Here is a 16863-nt window from a genome sequence, read left to right on the forward strand (position 1 = left end):
TGGGCAGCGAAGGGCGGGAGCGCCGCACGCGCTTCCCGCGGCTCCGAGCCCCGGCCAATGACAGCGGGACTTGTCCGTCCCCGCCCTCCGGCTGTAGCTCCGCCCCCGGCGCCGTCGCGCAGTGACGGGGCGGCCCGGCAGGCGCGGGGCGGCCGCGCATGCGCCCGGGCAGCGTCGTCCCTTCCTTCCCGTCTGTCACCTCACGGCTGGTGCCGCTGCGCCGGGGACCGGCACCGGAGCCGCCCTTTCCTCCCGTTCCCCTCCATCTCCCGGAGGGAAGGGCCGTTCAACCTTGTCTGCAGGGGCTCCGGCTGCCGCTCGGCGGCCGCGCCCGCGCCCCCATGGAGGAGCCGCTGGCGCTGCACCCCGTGAAGCTCTATGTGTACGACCTGTCCAAGGGCATGGCCCGGCGCCTCAGCCACCTCATGCTGGGTAAGAGCACGGCGGGGGACGCGGGGCCAGCCCCGCCTCCCGGGGGATCGCGTTCCGCCACCGACCACCGCGGCCTGGCTTTGCTGCGCCGGAAAACGGGGCTGAAGTCGCCGCCTCCTGCCCCGGAGGTGGCGATCCCTGCCCGGTATCGTTCTCCTGAGGGAGCGGCCCAGGAAGGCTCCCTGAGGGCGCACCGGCGCCGGCGGTGTCCGGCGGGCGCAGCGCGGCTTGGGATGTGCGCGGCTTGCCCGGAGGCTCGGTGCTCGGGAACACAGCGGGGTTTGGCTGCGGGATTCCTGACCCGCTGTCGCCGGGACGAGCTTTGTCAGTGCGGCAGATCCAGGTGCTCTGGGTCCAGCCTCTTCTCCCCCAGCCGCCCGTTGCCGATGCGGGGTGGTATTTACTAACGTCAGGTTAAAAGTGTTCCTTGGCCCCTGAAGGGAGGGACAGCTCAGCCCCCCGGCTGCTGTGGTGCCGCGGCCGGAAAGCTGAGCTGAAGAAAGGCGCCTGCTGTTTACAAGGTTATTGAGTTCGAACGGCTCCATGTTGTGGCGAGGTCGGGCTGGGTTGGTGATGTGCAGCCATCCTCCTTCACAGTTTGTAGAAGTCTGCTGTGTGTCTCGTCGAGATTGGGTGCGTTTCCAACTAAACCTGAAATTTGGGGTGGAAACAGGTTTTGCTTAAAGTTTTAGAAGCATGAATTAGGAATGCAACAAGAGAGTGGTTTATACCTGTTAGGAGTAGATTCTGACCTGTGTCAGACCAGCGGTCTGTGTGGGATGAGACTTCTCAACAGACTCAGTGTCTGAACAGATGGCTCTGTGTAATCTTGTTTTACAGTTTGTTGGCAGTCACTTTGCTCATCTGCCCTATGAGGAGATTCTCTGATTTCCTGCAAGCTTAAAATCAAAGTCCAGACAATTCTTAGCCTGAGGTTTCATGCAGGTAAATGATAGGTTTGCAAAGTTGAAAAGAAAATAGTACAGAGATCATGTGTGTTGTGCTCTGTTAGTCATTTAGCAGCAACCACTTTGGGAGATGTGTTTCCTACACTGGATAACCTCAAAACTTTTTATGTGGTCAGAATTGCTTCTGTTGTAGCCCTTAGGGGAAGTAGCTTTTCACCTATCAAGTGAAATAGCCATGTTTTATCATGTGCTAAGAGTTATAAATCTTGAGATTATATGGGTGTGTGATTTACCTGTGTTGGAGTTGAGTAGAATTTAACTACTCTTATTTCAAAGTATTAGTCCAAGCAAAGACTGTAATAGAGATAGATTGCCACTATAATTATCTCCATGCCAATCTTCACATAGATCAAGCAAAGGCTTTTTAGTTCCTCTCTTACCTACAAAGTCAGTCTTGGGATTTTGTAGTTTTCCAAATTTCCACATAAAAACACATAGCGCATTACTTCATTTTGATGCTTTCTAATCTATTCAGACAACATCTTGAAAACTTTGTGCTTGTGATATATAGTTTGGTGGTAAATTTTGGGAATCTGAGCAGTGAAAAGGAAAGCTTAAAAACCTGAACATTTGGGTAGTAGGGGAAGTGCTACTCGCTAGTACTGCCTGGTAACTGTGCTCAGATGTGTTCATGGAATGTGGCCAACTAGGCCCGCGTGGTTACAGTGACAATGCAGACTGCAGAACATTTGAGATTGTGTGGATCCTGTGACATGATTGTCCATAAAACAAATCATTCATTCTTTCTTTCTTCCTCCTTCAAGTTGTGTCTTCTGTGCATTCACACTCAGCTCTGTTTCAGATGATTTTGGAAACCTCCCCAAGAGCCAAGTGACTGAGAGAATACTCCTCTTACCTCATGCATAGACCCTTTTTTCCCTGAAGAACAACAGAAAAAACTCTTTTTATTTCTCTGTATATCAATTCTCAGATGGTCAATATAAATTCCTTCCTTAGTGATGTTCATAAACTAGGTTATTGGGGAAAGTAATAGAAATTAAAGAGGAAGGTATTTATTAAAGGATTTACACTTGGCATCTCTGCTTACAGTATTCTTTTCATCAATGCCAAGTTTGAAACAGTTCTTTTGCTTTGAGTGATAATCCTATAATATTGCCTGAATTGAAATACATTGTTTTAGAAAGAAAAAAATAAATACAGTAATTGATTGTACTAAAATCAATTTCTGTCAGGCTTGAAAACAGCAGCTTAAGTCCCTTGGCCAAAGGGGGATGAATCCTGTCTTATGAGACTGACCACTGCAAGAACATCACTGCGCTGTGTCTTCTGTTGTGCTATAGGGTCCAGAGATACTGCAGACTGTGTCAGCACAGCCTTCAAGGATCAGCTCTCACTACCAAATGTTATACTGACTTTTTCAGTACCAGTTCTCTCTGTTGTCATTTAATGATGAATCTGGAAGGGAGAGATGTTTTGCACAGTTCATAGCAGGCTTTAGAGTTACTTAGTCTTGTCCCTTGGACAGTCTTTGTTTTTCTTGGGAAGTTTACTCTTTTTATACCCAGACTGCTTTTATTCCTCTTACTTTTCTGTAAGGTTCCTGCAATTTAGTGACTATTTCTATTGTGAAGTATACATGACCAAAAATTGTAGGTCAGTTGCTTTTGGTATCAGAAGCAGCACATTTAATTTTTATGTTGCTGTACATTGCATCTTCTCGATAGCTACTGTTGGTCTTCTCTTCCCCACTCTCAGTCTGTGACTGCATTTGTCTGTTCAAATACATATTACAATAATATGAAATGTTGACCTGAATATGCAATAAGATTTCTGTTGCCAAGACAGAAAACATAATCCACCTGATTCTATGGAGGGTAAAGAGGAAAAAGAGAATAGTTCAGCTTGCAGTGCTGATTTTGAAATAGACATCCAAAGGCAGAGAAGTCTTTAAGGAAGATTAAAACCCTATTGCATCGTAGGCTTAAAGAAAAATATCTACCAGCTCAAAGTTCTCCTGTCCTGTAACTGAGGTGATTGCTTTTGTGACTCACAGAGTGAGCTGGGAGCCTGGTTAACCACAGTAGCTTTGGCTCAGTGTAGTATAAATCAACATTGAGTGGACTGGGAGTATGTTTTGGTTGAAATTTTTAAGTGGTGCATTCAGCTGGAGGGATTTAACAGCCCAGAGGGAATTGGAGCGAAAGGTAACTGCTGAAAGGAGGTGCCTTCTGCTCGCTTCCATTCTCCCAGGCCAACACATTTCTCTGCTTCTCCTCCATCTGTTCTGAACAGTTTTGAATTGCTTCAGCATGATATTCTATCAGCTTTGCTCCCAGCATTTGCTGGGGATTTCATGAAAATGGCATGCATTACCCTCCCCCAGTATAGCCTACTTCTGGGTCTCTCTAGGCACCTCAAAGAGAAGGGAATTGAAGCAGGCTTCTCCCTCTCCGTTAGGTTTTATTTTTGTTTTGGTTGAGCACACTTGGTAGCACATAGAAGAGAGTGCTTGACTAAGTGCTTGCCTAATTAGAGTAATTTTTAATTCAAAAAAGGCAGAAATCATAATGGATTGTCCCAGGGAAATTAGAGCAATATGCAAAGCAATGTACTGCTAGAAACATCCATGTTGGTTGACCAAATTGTATTACTTCCGATTCCACAGGAGACCAGTTCACTACTTTTTTTAGAGTCTTTTATGGTGTTCTGGGGATTGCAGAGCACAGATATGTTGTTAAAGCTCAGTTAGTACTGAGCTTCCTATTATTTCTTTACAGTTCAAAAACAGGCATAGATCTTGCACTGAGGGTTGGATGGCCTAAACTCTGCATGAGGTAAACTAAGTGCCCATCTGCACAGACAATTCCTTCCTTCATGTCTCAGAACTCTTCTGCCCTTCAGTACAATAATTTAGATTAATATACAGATGCCACTTTCATTTGATATTTACAATGCACGGGAATAATCAACATTGTTTGGTCCTCAAGATTAATAAATTACTGTGATGATAAAAAAGATTGGTGAGCATCTAATCTCCCTTGTGCTTGGCCTTCCAGACAAATCTAAGCATGGAAGTAATCCAGTTTGATTGTATTCTAAAATTATATGGGCTTTCTTCTTCTTTCAAAATACTCCTGTATCTAAACACTTACAATCTCCTGAATTGATTTGGCAAGAACCTAACTACTTAATTCTCCGTGTTCCTGTGACTAAGCTGAAGGTCCTGGAATTGTTTACGTTCATGTTTTTCTCATAGGTTTCTGGCTCATGTAAACACCATTAAAGTATGTGAGCTATGAATGTTATAAAGAAAATAAAACAGCAAATACAAAAACTCGTTTACTTGCTACATGATACTCTCCCTTATTGAAACAAATTGAATCTTTGAGATGCTTAAGCACACAATTTATACTGAACTGGCATCTCCCCCCAGGTTCTAGTGAGTACTTTCAGGAAAGAGCCACAGAAGCAAGGGAAAAATAAAAAAATAAATAAACAACAACAACAAAAAAAAACATCCCCAGACAAAAACAAGCAAAAATCCACTCAAAAACCATGGTGATCATGTTTCCAAAGACTGACAGGCTGTCTCCCTAAACTCTCAAAAATATAACACAGTAGCTTTTCATGTCCCTGGTCTGTGACAAAAACAAGGTACCTTGACTTGCATTAGTTTGGACTGGATGCAGATCAAACTAAGCTGATTTACTTCACATTTACTTCAGTCTGAGCTGGCACATGGGCAGTTTCTCTGGGAGAGTTGATACCTGATAGCCTGGCCATATGCAGTAAATGTTGTGTGATCAAATATGTACATCTAAATTTGCAATGACCTTTCCTGTCCAACAGCCCCTGACCCTGACCTAGCAAGATGCTAACCCTGACTGGTTAGCATCTTGCCATTTCCCTGTTTTACCTGGATAACAAAATCACAGAAGAGGTAAGGTTTGAAGGGACCACAGTGGGTTATCTGGTCCAACCTCCCTGCACAAGCAGGGTCATCTCAGGTACATTCCACAGGATTGTGTCCAGATGGTTCCTGAGTATCTTCAGTGAGAGAAGCTCCGCAACGTCTCTGGGCAATGATTCCAGTGTGTCATCACCTGTACAGTAAATAAGTCCTCCTCATGTTCAGGTGGCTCTTTCTTTGTCTCAGTTTCTGCCCATTGCCTCTTGTCCTATTGCTTGTCACCACTGAGAAGAGCCTGTATCCATCCTCTTGATAACCCTCCCTTCAGATACAGTAAGTGTCCAAAAGAGCATCATTCCATCAGGACATTCCTGTTCTGGATTATGAGCATGTGCATCCTTTGGATTAGTTTTACTGTAGATAACTGAGTGAAGGGTAATGCCTGCAGTTTAATGCAGCAAGGGCTTTTACAGCTCTGATGGAAATTACTGGGAGAATTGCTATATAGTAATAGACAGCCTCAGGTTATGAGTAAATGGCTTGGTTTTGGTGGCAGTACCAGCACACAGTTCTACCCACATTGCAGTGACCACAGGAGTTTGGAGTGTTGTGGCAAGGAGTGGAAGAACAGGAAACATGATGATATCTGCCAGTATCCTGGTTAGTGTTTGCAATCCCTTCTTACAGTCCATTCAATCGACTATGGGATGTCAGCTCTGTTGCACTGAAGGATTATTTGGGGAGGTTCATGGCGAGCTTCTGGCTTTCAAGCTGGACAGTGCTGCCAGAAGCAGCTTTATTGGAAAGCAAGGCCTGGATACAACCTGTGTCTTAGCACTCAGAGCAATGCTGTAGCCTTGGTTGGTCATGCTGTTGGGGGGCTGTTGTGTGTATCAAGTCTTCAGAGGCTCTGGGCAAAATATTTTGTGTGCAGTGAGCGATGTCAAGTAGAAGGCAAAACATAACTTCTTAGTGCAGGCTGCCCTGATTGCTCTACCTGAGCTTATCAGGGTGGTGAGCTGTCATCTGTTCTGTGCAGTGTCTGAGTCTGGGAGAAAGGGCAAGAAGAGTCATAGAGGAGGGTCCCCATCAGAGGCAAAATTTCAGGAGGAAGATGATTGTGGCCATGGATGTCCATACAAAACCTCTTACATGACAGACAAGCAACACAGATGCTTGCTGAGCAGCAGGAAAGGGAGCTGCCTGAGTTCCTCAGAAACTGGTGGCCATCGATTTATTCCTCTGTGGCTCAGTTTGAGTTGAAATTACAACAGCCAGCTGTGAAGCCTGGGGTACTGCAGCAGCTTAGCAAAAGTTCTCAGTCTTGGACGTCTCTGGGTGATGCATATGTGGCCAATAATGGCAGGTTTCTTAGGCATGGGATTCCCCCAGCAGTGTTGTCATTGAAGACACTTGCACTGCCTCTTACCAGAAACCGTCCATCAGTGGAAGAAAGGGATTATATTTTGTCTGCAGCAGGCTAGAGAGCTACCACAGATGTCTTATTGTCAGCAATGCTGCAGATCCGGTGTGTGTTTTCCACAATGCCAGCTTGGTTAATGACTTGTAGGAGCCAAGAAAAAATAGTGGGTCTGCAGCTTATTTAAGATTTTCAAATCAGTGTTGGCACAAACTGACTGAGCTGATCAGCAGCAGACAGACCTGCCTTGTGAAGATAGGCAGCTTCACTTGCCAGAAGCTGTTCTGTTACTGCCCTGGCAGTTACTGCCTTTGGACTGCTACAGACTTCATGCATAGCAGTAAAGGTTGGACTACAGTCCAAAGCAAAGTCCCAGTTCCTGAATTTTGCTTGGGTTTTGTACATACAGTCAGAAAATTACTTTGGTGAAAAGGGACCTCTAGAAGTCCTGCTTAAGGCAGAGGCAACAAGAGGAAATTCTTCAGGGCCCTGGACAGCAGAGTTCTAAGTATCTTCAAGGATTGAAATCCCTTATGCTTTCTGGACTCCTCCTCCAGTGTTTGACCACCTTCATGATAGATGTTTTTCCTGCTTCCTACCGAATTGTGAATTTCCCATTTTCCAGCTAGCACCTGTTACCTTTCACTGTGCATATCTGAGTAGAGCAAGGGTCCCCTTTCATCCATCCATACCTGTTGGGTACTTCTATACAGGAATACAGACTCTTGGCTTTCTTTTCTTGAGGATGAACACACCAGTTTTCTCAGCTCTTCTTCAGTACAGTAAGTGCTCCAGCCTAGATGTCAGTGTCTTTTATATTGTGGGGATCCAAAAGTGGACACAGCACTCTATATGTGGTCTCACAAGTGTCAAACTGGAGGACAGAGTCACTTCCCTTGAGCTGTGGGCTGCTGCCTTGCTAGAGCAGCCCATTGTGGAGCTTTTGCTGCAATGATCTTTTCAGGGAGGTGTTGTAATTGCACAAGCAGGTCCTGGCAGTATCTGTGACATGATCAATATCTACCATAGCTCTTTCACCTGCATGCAGAATCTAGGTATAAGGTGGGAACTTTCTGGAAAGTCTTTTGTTACTGTTTGCTGCAGGTGCGTGTGAAAGTAAAAACTAAGATGTTCTCTTTCAATTTAACATGCAAAGAACAGGCACAATTCTAATATGTGCTGTCTTTAAAACGGTTTCTTTCTCTGGTCTGAAGGATAAAGTTCCTGTTTCTTCTAGTGAAAAAGTTATTTATCATGAGCAAATGTGTAATAATTTGTTAACAGATACACAGAACACTAACTGGGCAAAGTCAAAGGATAAAGACAATCAGAGGCCAGTGCTACCTGTGGTGCTGAGCCTGCATGGCCAATGGGCTGCAGAGCTGGCAGCTCTAGAGTGTGAGGTGAAATCTCTCATGGGGAGCACATGGAACAAAGGCCAAAGGATCACAAAGCACAACAGTGGGACATGCCAAAGGGCCGGCAGATGCTTCTAAGATACTGCAACACAGTGTTCTGGTTCTGTCATTATTGCCACTCTCTCTTGGATTTTGACCCACTCCAAGCCTACATGTCTGTGTGATGAGTTGACAGGGAATGTGGTTGCTACCTGGCTGTGACCCATGGGAGTGACAGATCAGTCCACCTGCTTCAAAACTAAGTGTATTCTCTTCAGCCTTTTCCCTGCCTCTGCTCTTCCATGACCCTCGTCTGAAGCAGGTACCTATTTTGCTTCAGTCCTGAGTGAAAAAAAATGTGTTGCTTTTTCTTATGGCAGAGTAGTACTCAGTCTAGTGCTTGGATTCAAAGAATACCAAATGTTGGTATGCACGCAGTTTTTCTGTTCTAAATCTGTTTTTTGGAGGTTATACACCTTGTTCAGGAAAAAAAATTATAGCACATCTCCCACAACATGCACTGGCTCCCTACAAGCTCCCAAAGGGAGGCTACCAGGGACCAAGCCTGTTGGTTATGATAGATAAAATAATTGAGCCTAGGACAGTAAGAGCTGATGACCTTTTAGAAAGAGGTTTAATCTTGAGGTCCTGCCATGAACAACAGAGAAGTTTAGGTGTCCTGCTTCTAGGAAACTGGAAACACATTTTAAAAGGGACTTTTTCAAATCTTTGCTGCTGTGTTCTGGAAAACACACAGCTTTGTAACTTGTGTAAATTTCAGTGCTGTACTTTGCTATCTCCGTTCCCACTTAAACTCATTTTTAAGGGCAGGGGGAGGGAAGGAAAAGAGGAAATCATGGAATACATTATAGAGGCTACCACCACTGGTCATATGTTTAAGTCAGAACTGTCATCAGTTACTGAAAAAGAGAACTGAATACATTCTGCTGGCCAGCTGCCTGCAGTTATGAAATGTGTCAAATTCAACTCTTCTGCTCCTGATTGAAGACTCTTATTTTAGGAAAATGTTTTCTTTCTTGGTCTGAAGAAAAACACCTAAGAAAGGTAAGCACCGGCGGGATAGGATGGCATTGCTACCTCTGCCTACCAGGAGGGAAGAAGTACAAAGGATGTGTGGATTGAGTAGTTAATTTGAAAGATATTCTGGATTTTTTAGAAGGAACTCTGGATTAAATCTTTGGTGTTGCTGTCATGGTGAAATAATAAGCATGGTTCCTAAGTGATTGACAGAAAGTAGGCTGAAATCTGGAAAATACATTGCTAATAACTCTTCTTTTCTCTGGATACAGGGAAACAACTGGATGGCATCTGGTAAGTGACTAGATTTAAATTGCATTATGTGGGTAAAACACTGGTGTAGGAAATATTTTCAATATGCAGTTATATATGCTTCAGAGGCTAAGAACATTTTGTGAAGGAAGGCACTTTTTGTTCCTGAATACAGATTGGCAGTAATATGATGTACAGTCAGGTGCCAGTTAAACCACTTTGTTCAAAGCTCAGTGGACCCCATGGAAAAGGGCATTGTTAGTAGCTGTTGTGTTTTTGTGCACCTGTGTACTTTTTCAAGGGTAAGATGGTGTCCTTGTCCCAAGCACTTTGTCTTATAATTCCAGGCATGGCTAAACATGATAGTAAAAGAGTAGGTGGGAAGAAGGTATTACAGGATCAAGTCTTCTGTCATATAGGAGCAGTATCTACAGTCACCAAGAAAAGCCCTTAATTTTCTATAATTCATACCAAGAATTTTGATATCACACAAAGAGGGCTTGTTTGGTTGTTTTTTTTAGAGACAAGAAAACCCCTAAACCCTTGTCTATCCATTTTCCTCTCCTCTGATCTGTCTCCAGTGGCTGTCTGACCAGCTTCTCAGCCAGTGAGAAGTCTCTGTCAGTGTGGTAGGAGGGATAGTTCTGTCTCTGAGGGCTGACCTCACCCTCAGCCTGTTAGCTGAGAGAGGGTCATGCCTGGGCTCTTAGCTAAACCTGCTCTTTCCTAAGTGCTTGCAGAATTACAGTATGCTTGATAATCATTGCTTCCATATCCATTTATGTCCCAGCAGATCCTGTTCCCACTCACAGAAATACACTGACCTTTTCTTTCATATATTCCCTTCATTATGCCCTTGAGCTCATAAATTTATCAGTGATTTATGTGCTAGGCTATTTACTTTTTTTCTTTATTTCAACTTTTTTTTTTTGTTCTCTGTGGCAGGCACACCTCCATAATAGTCCATAAAGATGAATTTTTCTATGGCAGTGGAGGGATCTCCAGCTGTGCACCTGTAAGTTAATCTTAATCTTTGGATAATTTTTTGTAAGGTTATCTATCAGAATTGCTTGTGTTACTGTCTTTTAGAAAAGCAGCAAAAGACTTCTAAATTCAGACAGATGCTGAAGCCAGCTGCTTGTCATGGTTTCCTAGGGTACTGAGGGTAAAGGGAGCATGGACAGTGGGTTTGAGCCCAACTCAATTCATGTTGGGGGTTGCTTCTTCTGGTACAGTCTGTCTAGAACACCTTTTGCAACTGCTTTGCCAGAGTGACACCTTGTCCAATTCTGTATCATGAAGTGTTACATGCAGACTTTTTGAGAGTTAAAAAAAGTCCCAAACCATTATGTTTTCTCAGATCTTTCTGTTCTTAGAGAGGTTAAATGGATGGGCCATGCTTCTAAAGCAGAATTTTGCCATAGCATAAAGCTTTCAGCTCAAAGAGCCAAATTTACCAGCTGAAGTGGAAGTTTCATGTTCCTTCTCGTTCTTTTGAGTGCAGAATAAGGGAGGCCAGCAGGGCTTTTTGCTTGATAAACATACCAAAAGATCCTTCTTTTGTGCCTGGATAAACCAGAATAGCTTTATTCAGTAAAGTCCTCCAAGAGAATTCAGCCTGATAATTTGACAGTATCTTCTGGCTGTTCATTTTTACAGGGAGGGACACTTCTTGGCCCTCCAGACACAGTTGTTGATCTGGGGAACACTGAAGTCACTGAAGAAATTTTTCTGGAATACCTTTCCTCTTTGGGGGAATCTGCATTCCGGTAAGTAGCAGCCTGTACTGGAAAACCTCTATACCAAAAAGGTGCAGAATGGAGGAAAGTATTATGAAACCAGTCCAGCTCACAGAGCTTCTGTATGCTTACTCTCTCATTTGGTACTCTTCAAATATGGACTGGACTGATGCACCCGTACACACAAGGAGCTACCTTCTAGGCTGGGAAAGTATTCTTCTGGGAAGTCTTTAACACTGTTTTATTTTTGTAAAGTTGAATAATGCCTGAAATGTTCTTGAGAGAATCATCAGGGAAAATGAAATCTCTCAGTAAATAGCAGTATGCCCTTTGAGTCATAGGTAGTCACCGTAGTAAAGCTGCCAATTTTCACATGAGTAGAAGCAAGGTCTTGACTGTTAAGAGTCTACTCTGCTTCTCACAAGAGTAGGAAACCACAACATTTAGTGTTCTGGCTGTCTTTCAGTGTCAATAATTCTCGTTACTACTGCTGTGGTTTTAATTGAAGAAACCTAACATCACCTATTCTTCCAAAAATGGTTGCATTAAAGTCAGGGATGTGGAGAGATGTCGTTTTCCACTCTGATTCAATTGAATCTGAGGTTGGATTGATGTCTGTATTTTACCTATTTGCCTTAGAATTCTTTGGGGTGGAGGGAGGAAGTGCTAATGAAAGATGTTCTTCATTAAGTGTTTCTGCTTGTATGATTTATTGCTGAATTTGTGGGGTTTTTTTTTTCAATTTCTTTTCTGTGGCACAGAGGAGAGTCTTATAACCTCTTTGAACATAACTGCAACACCTTCAGTAATGAAGTGGCACAATTTCTGACAGGAAAAAAAATCCCTTCCTATATCACTGACCTTCCATCTGAAGTTCTTGCCACGTGAGTATGGATGCCCCTCCTCTCTCTGTAGCTGCTTCATGCTAATGCTTAAACATTTGACAGAGCCAGCAGTACCAGTTTCTGATGGATCTGTCTGAGAACCAGCATAAGATTAAGGAGAGGATGCAATTTTCTTTACATCAACACTTGCAACACTGTATGACAAGTGCTAACTGGCACTGGTGTTCCAAAGAAGAGAGAAGGATGTTCTTCTGCCTTTAACTTAAACTAGCTTTTTTGTGATAGTCTCTTATATATGACCAGACAAGCTTAGAAAGTTTCAGAAAACAGGACAAGAGGGGTTTTTTTCCCTCTTAGACAGCCAATATCTGTTAAAAGTCATTTCTCTAAGCACCATAATTGCAGAGGTGTCAGTTTACTTGTGAAGAGGCAAGGAAGATACAATTTTAAATAAATGCTGCAGTTTTAAAGCTAGGATTGAGTGGAAAAAGAGGATATGGAAAAAAAGGAAATTAAGAATTTCCTGCTTGATAATTCAGATGTTGTTTTTGTTTGGGGTTTTTTAAACTCTAAGCTAGTGAGGATCCCAGTAGGGTGATGAGAGCTCCATCATTTAGGTCTTACTTCTATAACAGCACATTATTTGTGAGACATGGGTCTTCTACCCTGGACACTTAGCAATTCAGATCTCTCAAAATCATGTAAAGTCATCAACAGAGTGAGTCTTACTGAAAGACAAACCAGGTGCTACAGATTGCAACAGAAATTATTCTGGCAGTGTTTAACCATTGTCCTTTAAGTAAGCCAGAGGCTATTCTTTTGGCAGGTTCAATATTGATGTACTTAGTGGAACACTGCAGTTGCATAACAGGGATTTTGTTTGCACGTTTAAGTAGAATGAATTACTGAGAGCTGGTTTCAGACAGTGTTACATTAGCAGTCTAGGCATGTTAGGACTCAGAACTACCTTATCTGATGATTTTATGATATAAAATCATGTTTAAGTTTCTTAGGTATTGAACAGTAAACTAATAGGTTAAATCAGTTTGCTTTAGTTTGTAGTGGAAGTCTTTTCTTCAGATTTGCTTCTAGAATGTTGGTTTGATTGCACTCTAGGAAGTGAGTGTACTTCAGTGGTAAATGGGAGTTGTCGACCAAGTAAACTATTTGAGATATTTATTTCTTTACTTTCTCAGACCTTTTGGACAAGCTTTAAGGCCTCTCCTGGACTCCATCCAGATCCAACCACCTGGAGGAAATACCTTCAGCAGACATAATGGACAGAGCTAACAGGAGTGACCCAGCGTGCCCAGCCTCACCAGGCCTCTTCCTTTTTAAACATGAATCTACCAGATTTCTATTTTATAATTTCTCATGAGAATTAACTCTAAAGAAGTTACAAGACAAGTTTTAAAATTTCCTGGGGAGAGAATTTATCAGGGTGCATGTAAGACAATGCTACCAAAAATATTGCCATAATTTCTAATAGTATTATACTAATTTATAAAGGCTGTCTTGTCCAAGTAGGCTGACACTTTCTACGTAACTTCTGTGCTGGTAAGTGGAAATTCATTCCATGAGCATTCAACAGCCCATTACACAACTTGAAGTAAATAAGGGGATGTCCTGGCCATCCCTTGCAGTCTTGCATCTCTGTCTTATCACTGCATCTATTATGGGGGTATTTGCTGAAGTCTAGCCAAAAAAGCAGAGCAAGTATTGGCAGCCTAGGAATTGAAGGTGTTCCAGGATTAGTCTGTATATTTGACTGACATTTGCTCAAGGGAAGAGCTGAACTCATCTGATCAGAATATTTGCAGTGGCACGAGTGTATGGGAAAGGTGATGAAGCTGAACCATGTGTCAGGGTCACACTCAGAAACTGAAATTCAGTGGGACTTGCTATGGTGGGAGGGAACCTGGAGCTGAAGGTTACCGAGAGCCTTGTAATGCAAGATGGAAGAGTTATGGGAAAGAAGCGGCTGAAAGAACAGAATCGCATGAGCAGAAGTGGTAGAGACAAATTTCAGGCGAAAGTAAAATGAAGTGAAATGTTTCCTTATCTCACACATCATCTTATCAGCAGATAGACAGAACCTTGTTAATGCATAAGAACTGTTTTCTTGTTTTTTTTTTTTCCTTGCAAAGCCAGAGTTACGGTACAGTAAGGCAGGAGTAGCATGGCAACTGCATGATAATACCAGTTGGACCAAATCTGCCTTCAATATCCAATTGCAGACACAGTAGGAGTTCCAACAAAGTGCTGCTCTTTCCAAAGCAGTCAAGCACATCAGGGCTTTCCTTAAGAGAAATAAGTGCTATGTCTCCCCAAATGTAAAGAAAATGAGGAAGAGTAAAATTAAACTTTTCTGTGGAACAACTGAGTTTCTTGGGTTACATGCAGAAGCAGTTCTGTGCTTAGATTAACTTTTGATTATAGCAATACTGCATCTTCTAGTTTAAGATTTTTAGAGCTTTGCATTTACTTGCAGTGGGAAAGAACAGGGGAATGAAAAAATAGGCACAATGTTTTCTTTTCATGTATATATATATACACTACTTTCCTACTTTCCTGAACAATTTTGTAGCAGTTACATTTAGGAAGGAATATAAGAAAGACATCAGACAAACCCCAGAACACTGCTGATGCTCCATAAATGGGGATTGCACATCCCAGATGCTGCCAAGAAAGCATCTATGCAAATGTATAGCCCTTTGTCCAGTGCTTTGATGTGAAAAGTATTACTGCAAGTTCAATCCTGCATCTCAAACTTATTGCAGTGGAAACTTCTTATATATCTAAAGGAGATGTCTTTCCTCTGCTGGGTTCTTTCTCCCAGAATAATGCAGATTGATAAATTTCTCACACTGTTACTCTGTGTGGACTATAACAGTTCATATTTTTGAGGGGTTGGAATAGAGGAAAACTGCGATTTTGTCACTGTCAAATACTCTTTTGTCTTGCACCTTGTGGAGCCAGTGCACAGATGGGAATAGGGTACTGTCAGACCATTCTGCTGTTTCATGTTTACCTGTTCTCAGTGCACAGCAGTGGCCCCTGCAGCCCAGATGCTTCTTTTCCTTGTCATTCTCAGCTTGTGCCATCAACTTCTCCTTAAGCATTTAATTTGACAGACTGGACTTGCAGATAACTGTAGCAGTTTCTGCAGATAGCTTTATACAAAAGTTTTCAGTCTTTCCCCTCCAAATGACCTGTTTGTAGAGAATAGTCTATGAAAGTCAGTTATGAATGCCTTTTGATGCTCCTGGAGGAGGGATTGGTGTTTGGTTTTGCTAAGCCATAGCTTAGTTTTCCTGACTAGTATATGTATTATCTCCAGTCTTCTCCCATTCATGTTTGTGAAAAGTAACCAGCCTTTCATCTTAATACACACACATACCTGTGCCACAAAATGTTGTAGATCATGTTAGAGATCTTGGAGCTTCCTCAGTCGAGCAGGTACACTCAAGCTGACACAGTACAGCCCAACATCCTGGTGTACTCATTTGGTACCTGCAAGCAGCACAGCTGTGCTTGCTTGCCCTTCAGCAAACTATCGCTTCAGGCATAGCTGCCTGTGATGGAAGCACTGGTGCCATGATTTCTGCCCCACACACTTACACAATGAGGATATGCCCTGTATGTCCACCACTTTGGATGTCCTGAGCCTAGTTTCTGCTTGGTTGCCTACTTCAGGACTTTTTGCATCTTCTTGGGGCAGGAAAGAAGAGGAAGACATTCACCCCATGCATTTTGCAATCTGCCTTTTCTCCTCCAGAGCCCCTTTGCAGAGTTAATGCTCCTTCTTTAAGCTCACTGGGTAAAATTTCACTCAGCCATATGTTGTTTGCAGTAGTCAAAGAACTGGGCTTGGAACCTTTTCTTGTGCTTTGTGGTAAAAGAACTGTAAGAGGGAATCCACTTTGCTTGGTCTTACTGGGTAATGAGACCCCTGTACCCTGTAGGACACTTAGGAAACCTGTTTTCTCCAAAGATTGTTATGTGTAAATTGCAGGACTGTGCCCTCAATGTTCCACCCAACTGAAAATAAACTAGACTGAGAAGTGTATGTAAATGTATATAGGTGATAAACTTCAGTCAGCTGATGGACAAAGGGGCAGGGAAACTGAAATCCTGGAAGGGAACAGAACCCTTTTGCCCACACTTACTATTCTGTCTTGTATTGCTGAGGTTCCCCTGTGCCATTTAAAAAATGTTAATGTCTTTAGGCAGAAAGTAATGTTTTGATTTACTTGTGGGTTTTTTTCTATTACAATAAAAATAAATACAACACCTTTTTCTGATTGAATGCATGTGCCCACACAGCTGCCCAGCCTGTGCAGCTGACCAGAAGTCATTATCTTCACTCTGGTCCCACCTAGGAAGTGCAGCATGAGAAATTTTCCAAGCAGTTTGTGCCAGGTGCTGCTACTGAAAGTATTGGTGGCAACTGCCCTTTGTTCGAACTGGCCAAAGGCAATACCTTTATTTAAGTCTGGAAAATCTTTTCTTCTGTAAGTACCCCAGTACTTAAAACCATACTCTTGCAGGTTGACACAGCTTGGATGAGGTGAGTGAAGATGTTCTGTCAGCACAGGTTTTGTTCAGCCCTTGGTCATCTAAGTGTACAAGTATGAAATGTCTAATGTCTGCTGTTGAAGAAGAGGCCAAACAGAGTTTTAACATGGAAAAAAGTATTTTCCTGACTGCCTTGATGCTACTTTCAGAAGGGAAAAAACCAGAAAAAAGCAGTAGAGTAAGAAGTAGACTTCATGACTGGGTTCCTCTGGAGCTTCAGAGGGGATATTGGGGAGGATTATATAGCACTGCCTAAAATATCTGCCTCTGAGGAAGAAATTCATTCTACTTGGTTCAGCCTTCTGTGTGCTTATTGATAGCAT

At 42.9% G+C, this 16863-nt stretch overlaps 1 protein-coding gene across 1 annotated transcript; it reads left to right on the forward strand.

Annotated features, from left to right (window-relative positions):
* The first annotated feature begins 139 nt into the window (after positions 1-139).
* On the forward strand, positions 140-16255 carry DESI1 (desumoylating isopeptidase 1). Its single transcript, XM_021552770.4, has 6 exons — positions 140-432; positions 9399-9420; positions 10324-10393; positions 11038-11147; positions 11879-12001; positions 13159-16255. Exons 1-6 carry the CDS (start codon positions 159-161, stop codon positions 13250-13252), a joined length of 693 nt encoding a protein of 230 aa, XP_021408445.1. The 5' UTR covers positions 140-158; the 3' UTR covers positions 13253-16255.
* The last annotated feature ends 608 nt before the right edge of the window (positions 16256-16863 follow it).

The sequence above is a fragment of the Lonchura striata genome, chromosome 1A, assembly GCF_050655825.1.
Source record: "Lonchura striata isolate lonStrDom1 chromosome 1A, ASM5065582v1, whole genome shotgun sequence".
Classification (NCBI taxonomy): Eukaryota; Metazoa; Chordata; class Aves; order Passeriformes; family Estrildidae; genus Lonchura; species Lonchura striata.